The sequence below is a fragment of the Pinus tabuliformis genome, chromosome 5_2 (genome assembly GCF_031772625.1).
Source record: "Pinus tabuliformis cultivar Carrire ecotype Pingquan chromosome 5_2, CPIR1, whole genome shotgun sequence".
Lineage (NCBI taxonomy): Eukaryota > Viridiplantae > Streptophyta > Pinopsida > Pinales > Pinaceae > Pinus > Pinus tabuliformis.
Window position 1 is genome coordinate 661,278,082 of NC_142306.1, and position 9,224 is coordinate 661,287,305.

The 9,224-nt window shown below is 32.9% G+C and overlaps 1 protein-coding gene across 1 annotated transcript; it reads right to left on the reverse strand.

The window, feature by feature from the left end:
* Positions 1-1,199: 1,199 nt before the first annotated feature.
* LOC149160814 (expansin-A2-like) lies at positions 1,200-2,492 on the reverse strand. Its single transcript, XM_089435405.1, has 3 exons — positions 2,343-2,492; positions 1,945-2,266; positions 1,200-1,868 (listed from the first exon to the last, which is right to left on the reverse strand). The coding sequence occupies exons 1-3, from the start codon at positions 2,470-2,472 to the stop codon at positions 1,559-1,561; spliced, it is 762 nt and encodes a 253-aa protein (XP_089291531.1). The 5' UTR covers positions 2,473-2,492; the 3' UTR covers positions 1,200-1,558.
* Positions 2,493-9,224: the final 6,732 nt, after the last annotated feature.

Consider the following 9,224-nt stretch of genomic DNA (forward strand, 5'->3'; position numbering starts at 1 on the left):
GATCACCTTAGGATGTTCATCCAATGCACGTTGAGTAATTTCCTCTCTGATGCTGCTAGAGACATAAATCTTAATTTCTGATAGGACAAATCAAACGATAGGAAAGCTAGGTTATGCATGCAATCTCATAAAATTGTTCAAGTACAAGGCAGCTATTACTATCTTCCAAAAACATGGCAACATGCAAAGATAACTAGTTATGATTGGTCTAATTTAACAATGGCCAAGTACTACTTAAAATATAGACAAATTTTATTCTTAAAACTAAAGAAGCCATGAGTAGCCAAAAACATGGCAACATGCAAAGATAACTATTTATGATTGGTCTAATTTAACAATGGCCAAGTACTGCTTAAAAAATATGCAGACAAATTTTATTCTTAAAACTAAGGAAGCCATGAGTAGCCATTTCCATAGCCTGCTTTTATTGCGGTATAAATTGGGCAAGTCATATTCATATGGATAAATAATTTTTCCAACCGAAGAAATAGTGCTTAAAGCAGTTTTCAGACATACATAGTCTTGAAGTATAAAATTGTTCAACTACAGGCGGCTATTAGTATCTTCCAAAAACATGGCAACATGCAAAGATAACTTGTTATGATTGGTCTAATTTAACAATGGGCAAGTACTGTTTAAAAAATATGCAGACAAATTTTATTCTTAAAACTAAAGAAGCCATGAGTAGCGAAAAAGATGGCAACATGCAAAGATAACTAGTTATGATTGGTCTAATTTAACAATGGCCAAGTACTGCTTAAAAAAGATGTAGACAAATTTTATTCTTAAAACTAAAGAAGCCCTGAGTAGCCAAAAACATGGCAACATGCAAAGATAACTAGTTATAATTGGTTTAATTTAACAATGGCCAAGTACTGATTAAAAAATATGCACAAATTTTATTCTTAAAACTAAAGAAACCATGAGTAACCAAAAACATGGCAACATGCAAAGATAACTAGTTATGATTGGTCTAATTTAACAATGGCCAAGTACTGCTTAAAAAATACGCAGACAAATTTTATTCTTAAAACTAGAAAAGCCATGAGTAGCCATTTCCATAGCCTGCTTTTATTGCAGTATAAATTGGGCAAGTCATATTCATATGGATAAATAATTTTTTCACCCAAAGAAATGTAAGCTTGGTGCTTACATGATGTAAGATAAGACCACAAACATGTGAGTACCAAACCTCTCCAATAGAACACATCAGGATTATACCACGAGACCTGGTACCAAACCTCTCCAATGGACCACACCCTTGGAATTATTCATATGGATGAAATATAAAAGAAAGCACTAGCCTATATATTTGCTTGATGTTGCATTTGTAAATATACAAAAACAAAGCTCCTGAGCGCAACAACAAAGTAGGCAGAGGGAAAATGAAATAAAAGAAAGGTCGAGCGTCAGATTTAATTTTAGTCAAAATAGGGAAGTGGGCTGCTAGCATTACAATTAAGGAGGAGCGGGCGCCAAGCTTCGCCGCACACCACAGCATCTCGATATTAAATGTATCTAAAACCAAGCCAAAGTCAAATGAGAATGGAGTGATGCATTAGAATTGAGCTCCTTCGAAGGTTTGGCCGAACTGCCAGTCGGAAGGAGCAACGTTAAATGAGGTGACCGACTTGCCATCGCTGGTGGTGACGCGGAAGGAGAGGCTTTGACGAACTAATTGAGAATTGCTGGACTGCCAATTCTGGCCCCAGTTGCGCGACATGCCTTCCCACTGATTAGAGCCTGAAGACATGACTGACAAGGATACAACGTCACCTGCTCCTCCAACGTTGGAGACCAACACCAACAAGAAGTAAGGGTTACCATTTATAGTGAACCGGATGCCTCCACTCTTTCTGCATTCCACCCTGCACAGCATGTACTTATTAATATTTGATCACATATATAAATGTTAAATGTTAGTGTAAGGGGGTAACAGATTACCTCCTGAAGAGAACAGGGACAATGCCGGCTTTGTACTTGGCGATCTGCTCAAATGCAGGGACAGCCATGTCAAAATGGGAGAGGGGAGGGTTGCACCACCCGCCATTGTTATTGGCCTGAGCATAGTTTGGTGGACAAAAGTTAGTCGCTGTCACGATGACAGATTTACCTGGGAGGCACCATTGTGAGTCTTCGTCTTCCTTGCATTGAATCTCATAGCACCCTCCGCAGCTCGCCCCATTGTTGAACAATGCAGTGCTCAGAGCGGCCGTGTTTGTCCCATAGCCTTGACTGTACAAGTTCCCGTATCCACATGCCCCACCTGCAATATGCAATTTATCATGCATTAATCCAATAATATTTCATTCTCTGATCATGGGGAGGATTGGTGCACCTACCTAGTGTTCCGGAAGCATCAGATCCTCCATAGAAAGTAGCGTGTGCATCTTGCCATTTCCAACCATAAACTGTAGGAATTATCAAACAGATTATCAAAAATGCCACCAGTCCCTCTGCGGATGCCATCATAACTTACAGCCTAAACAAACAAAAAATTGTGAAATCAATCAGCACTGCACAAATTCTGTAACATTGAACTTGCAGAAATTCTTTCCGCAGAAAATTAATTCTCAGCTGAAGACCCACAGTTTGTCCAAACTTTAATAGGCGAGGCTCCTGCACTCACCCCGTTGCCCATGAAGCTCATTGATGACAGCTGGGTCTTGGCTGCCAGTAAAATCAATCTATTTCGATTCAAATATCCCAGCTTTGATTTGGGTTGGTATGGACTGAAAGCGATGCCGGAGCAACAGTTACTAAACTGAAGAGATTTCCAAATAGTCCCGAGGTCAGCCATACCGGAAGGTGGATTAATGGTGTATGTATCAGTGTTAAAAACAGTTTTGTGCCATGGTTTTAATGTGAATAAAACAATTGCTCGGCGTTTTCGAATTATAGATCGTAAGATCTTTTTAACAGGTGATTTTCTGTAATAGGTGATTTTCGGATATACTTGCAGTTTTTGGACGGCAGGAATGCCATGGCGGTTTTTGGACCGCAGTAATGATGCGCAGTTTTATGGCGGTTTTTGGATGCTCGGCGCAATTGCTCACATTGTAGAGCGATTATCTGTGGACAAAAGGCGGGTTTTGGATGCTCGGCGCAATTGCTCACATTGTTGAATAGATTTGTCTCTTACCCACTTGTTGGCAAGTACAGGTGTCCTTTAATTTCGTTACAGGTGTCCTTTAATTTCGTTGGACAAATCCAGAAGCGTCACCGCCAATGAATAAGGTTTATTAAAAACAATATATGGTTGAGAGAATGAGTTAGGTTCACAATGTGATCGGTGATATAATTAGGAGCTGGGATTGGTTCTGGTGCGATTTTTTGGATTTTTTTTCAGGTGTTTGGATTTATATATATATATTTTTTATTATTATTATTATTTTTTTTTTAATTTGGTTTTTTATGTAGGATTTTTTTTTAAAATTTGAGGTGAAATTTTGATTTTTGTAATTTAAAATTGTTTTTTGATTTTATATTTAAATTCAACACTATCAAAAATCCTTATTACACTTGGATCACATAAGGGTTATCCATTTCAATAAAATCTTGTCAGATTTTAGAAAATCCATAAACTTACGATTTCAATAAATTCCTGCTAGAGTTTAGGGAAATTAGACCTGGAAAAACCCACTTACAAAGTCTCCAAAAAATCACATTACCATAATAAAACAATTAGATATTATCAACTTTTTAGATTATTATTCCGTTTTTATTTATTTAGTGTTTTCCTTTTTTTTATATTAATTTTAACTCAATTTTTCTTTTTTAATTAGATCTTAAATTGATCATAAAAATATAACTATTATATAAGATTCTATGTACAAAATCCATAGAATGTTTAGCTTATAAGTTTTCTTGTGTTAATTTTTTTTAAAGAGTTGAACATTATTTTAACTTGTTAAGCTGGATCTATTTCTTCAACTTGTCCTGACAATGAACCACACTGGTTGGTTCGAAACACGTCGACAAATGATGTTTCATGTGATCTTCGCCAAAAAATCTTTTATAAACTTGATATAAATCACAGAAGCCTAAACTCTACTATTAAGTTGAACATTCTTCCTTTTCATAAATAAATCTTCTCAAATAAATGAATGATATGATTTTTGAAAACACCAACCATACGTCCTTAGAATTTATATAAATATGAATAATTATTTTGATTCTATGTTTTTTTAATTCTAGAGTGTACCTTATGTGTCTCTTTTATGTGGTAATTAGATTTTATGAAGTGATGGTCACACAGATATGAAGCAAGCTTTATGGGAAACTTTTTACCAAACGCTGTTGCATTAAGGAAATATAAAGTTATTCTAATGTATTTTATTGTTATTAAATTGATATTGTATTTATAATTTTTTTAGAGCATATAAGCATTATTCAAATAACGAAACAAATATACGAGATTTATTATTTGTGATATATTTGAATATTTTATTAATATGTTTTTTTTAATAATAAGGAAATAATACACATTAATATGAAAATAAAAACGAATTATAAATATAAAATATTTAAATTTATAAAATCAATTTTTTTCATAAAAACGTAATTTTATTAATGAAAATAAAATTATATATTGTAAATGCCTATAAAGCATTCATCAAACTAATTAAGATTGGTGATCACAAAACCAATACAAAATAAAATATAGAGAAACAGGTTACTCTTTCATTTATTTTTTCTTTTCTACTTTCTGCCATTTACTTTGAGATGGAGTGGTTGTTACAACAGCTAGCTGATTCTCTTTGTCCATTTTCGGAATTCCCTTGTCTGAATCTGAGCTATCTAAAATGCGTTGACATTTGTATCCTCCCAGTTCCTTAGACTCAGGCCTCCCCTTCGGTTGCGCTGCGGGAATTGGGTTTGCTGACACTTCATGAGTTGAATCCATCTTTTCTACATTTTCTTGTGGATTCTGGACTTCTTCATTGGTAAGGGGATCCATTTCTTCTTCATCTACTTCATCTTTGGGTAAATGCTAAGGAAATTTCCATCCTTTGGGTTGTTTCCCTGATTTCTTCTTCTTTCGTGGCTCTTGTTTGACTTCTGGACATGTAATTTTAAGATGTCCTATCTGTCGACATATTCGACATCTAAAAGTCATGTTTTCAAAATCTAGAAACTATGTCCAACATTGTTTGTTGTGAGTCAGGAGGATGTGATCCGAAAATCCTTTGCTGAGATCCACCTCCACACAGATTCTGGCGAAGGTGTAGATTCTTTCTTCAACTCTTTGTGTATCTGTCTTTATGTATCACCCTAAGAGATTCCCAATGCCTTCTAGTACATTATGATGCCAAAAATGTAGTGGGAGATTATGCAGTCTAACCCAAATTGGCATTCTTGATACTACCATTGTATTTGCGTCAAAATTTGGGAATTGAGGGGTAAAAAACAGTCCCGCAGTTCCTCAAAACCATGGACCTTCTTGCAGAATATATTCTCATTCCTCCGATGATGCAAACTTTACTATGAAGAAGCCTTTGGAGTAGAGGTGGATCTCACAATTTATTGACCAATTTGTGAAGATCTAGTGAAAAAGATCCATTGGCTTTGGCAAAAAACTGTTGAACCTACATATAATGACTTGAGCTTCATATGTGTTGCACAAATCATTAGTTTCTGGTAGATCTACAGTTAACACTGGAATATGATTCAACTGTTCCACTATATAGGGGTTGGGAATATTGTGTAATTGTTCTAGATTTTGGAAAGCAACTTGTTTCCCATTTAGAATATCTTTGAAAGACAAACCTCCTTGATTCAATGCTGGTCCTTTGGGCAAACTCGCTCCAGTAATACCCCCCCATTTGCTTGTTCGATCTAGAAAATCCTCCACGGAGTCGTAAATTTAAAAAGATGGTGGATGATGGGGTGACATTGTAATCTTGGATAAATTTATAAAATCAATTAATTATCGGATATTTAACATTTACATTCTAGTATATATATCTATATATCTATATATATATATATATATATATATATATATATATAATATTAATCTAGATTCATCTAAATCTCGGATCTATCAAGCATTGAGATGGATCAATTTTTTTTTTCACTTTAAAAAATGTTTGTATCTCAAGAGGTTTGATCTAAAAAGGGATTTGAAAGAGATTTGATCCTTCTTGATGCTTGATAAATCCAAGTTAAAATGGATTTAGGTTGGTTTTTATATACACACAATATCTAGGCTAGATCCATCTCTCCCTTTCTCTCACTCTTCCTTCTACTCTCTCTATTCCTCTCCTTCTCTCTCTAAATTCTTCTCTCTCTTCCTTTCTTTCTCTCCCTTTCTCTTCCTCGTCTCTCTCCCCCGATCTCTCTCTCTACCCTCCAACTATTTCACTATCTCCTTCCCTCTCTCCTCCTCTCTACCCTTCGCCGCCACCCCCCCCCTTAATCTCTATGTCTACCTCCCTTTCTTCACTTTCTATCTCTCTCACCTCTTCTCTCTATCTACCCTACTATCCCCTCTCCCTCTCTCTCCATCTCTACCTTGTCACTCTACCTCTCTCTATGTATTTGTTCTCCCCCTAATCTGTCTCTCCCCACTTTTCTCCTCTCTCTCTTCGTTCCTCTCTCTCCCTCTCTCTTACACCTCCCTCTTTCTCTTTCACCTACCCATCTCTCTCTCTCTCCACCCTCCAACTCTATCTCTCTTCCCCCAATCTCTCTCTCTACCCTCTAACTCTGTCACTATCTCCCTCTCTCTCTCCTTCTCTTTCTCCCCCTCACCCCCTCCATCTTTGTCTCCCTCTCTTTCTTCCTTTTCTCTTTCTCTCACCTCTTCTCTCTATCTTCCCTCCTATCCCCTCTCCCTCTTTCTCCATCTCTACTTTGTCACTCAGCCTCTCTTTATGTATTTGTTCCCCTCCCCCTATATTTCTTTCCCTCTGTCCTCTCCCTCTCCTCCTTTCTCTCTTCATGGCTCTCTACCTCTTTCTTACACCTCCCTCTCTTTGTTTCACCTACCCATCACTCTCTCTCCCCACCCTCCAGCTTTGTCACTATATCCCTGCCTCTATCAGTCTCTCCCCCCCTGCTCCTCTCTCCCCTCCTCTCTCTCCATATGATGGAGAATTTTCACTCTATGTAATCAATGTTATATGTAATGTTTAAAATATTTTACATTTTTTTTTTTATTGTGAAATGAGTTATGGTTTTTTGGCATGTGGTATTGATAAGCCATGATATTGGCCTATGGTATTGTAACAAAACCTATTTACAAGTTAATAATATCCATGGTAAAGTGGGGTGGATATCCATGGTTAATAAACTTGTTATATTGTAAGTATTAAGTTTTTATGTGTTTATTAATTAAATTTAAATATGGTTATGAAATAATTATTAGTCCTTGCTAAGGCAAGATGGTTATGGAATATTTATTAGTCCTTTCCAAGGTAAGATGATTTGCCTGTTGATCACTATTAGTTTAGCATTGACAAATGCAATTTATAATGTTTAACTTTGAAAAATATAATTATAAAAGTTACTTCCCACCATTATTTATATTTTCTTTAACACTTATGTAAAAGTATAATTGTAAATGTGTAGACTTTTATTATCCACCAAAATTTATGCAAGTTTTTCTGCTTGAGTAAGCAATTTACTTATCCACTTCACATCTCAATTTATTAATTATTTCCAAAGAAAGATTATATGATGATTTTTCTATCAACCATTATTATTTTAGCATTGACCAATGTAGCTTATAGTTATTTATGAAATTTTTCCTAAATCATAATTTCTAATTTGTGTTGGAGGGGTTAAGGTGACTTGCAAAACAAAATTATAATATAATAAATTGAAGTTTATTGTTTTTATTATTAATTGAGTCAAGATTAATATAATAAATTAAATTTTATTAAATTTTATTTATTATTATTATTAATTGAGCCAAGATTTAAATGTTTACAGTGCAATATCTTCAACATACTCTGATCTATATTATTTTTAACTTTGTTAATTTTTAATTGAGCCCATATATAAATGTTAAATATTTATGCTAAATGTTAAACATTTACACTTACATATCTACCTTTATGTTGATTTTTAATTAGGGCCAACATTGACATTAGATTGAATTTATTTTTTAATTAGGGCCAATATTGACATTAGATTAAATTTGTTAAATGTTAAACATTTACGCTTGACATCTACTCCATACTAGACCATAGAATACCGAATATAATGATAAAATATTTTAAATTAATATTATTATCAATTCCAAATTTTAGAAAAATGATATTAAAATTATAGAAATCCATTTGATTTTTTTTTAAGTAAAAATCATAAAAGTTCATTTGAATTTTTTTTTAATAAAAATCATAAAAGTTAATTTGATTTTATTTTTTTTAAATATTTCATGTTTTTATTGGAGATATTAAAACATTTTTAAAAAATATTAATATTTACGTAAGTTAAGAAAATTATTTTTCCTATCTTATTTTGGATTTTGTTGGAGTGTGATTTCAATGAATACTAATAATTTTGAAATTTGTCATATTTTTACTCATTTCATACCATTTTAAAATACTTTATATCTATAAGAATATTTTTATAAGTATGTACTCTTTTTTTTGAGATTGGATCATCTAATGATGTAGGAAATATTTCAAAAAAAAAATAATTGGCTAATCTTCTCTTGTTTTTTTGGGTGAATATTTTGGTTTATCTCTAATATGGGAATAAGTTGATCCACTCAATCCGTTTTAAAGAATACAATTTTCTATTTTTATTATTTTTATAAACATATCTACCATGTATATAATATTAACACAAAATTACATTTTTACAACTTTTCATATACATATCTACAATGTATATAATATTAACCTAAATACATTTTCTCAATAACAAAATTACGGATTAAAAAAAAAAACTATTTTATAAACATTAAAATAATAATATAATCTCTGATAATTTTATATATAAAAAAAAAAAAAAAAAAAAAATTAAATGTGGTAAAAATCATATCCTTGGTATATATATTATTTATATTATTTTTTCTATACATTTAAACAATTTGGAAAGGAAAATTTACAAACCCAAAAAATTAATAATTAATTACAGTAATATATTTAAATTAAATTAATATGTAGAGTGATATGTGTTGATATTTCTTTAAATGCAAATTGAATTGTCTTATAAATGTATTTAGTTTTATAACCAAGTTCTCTTTATTCTACCATTATATTAATGAC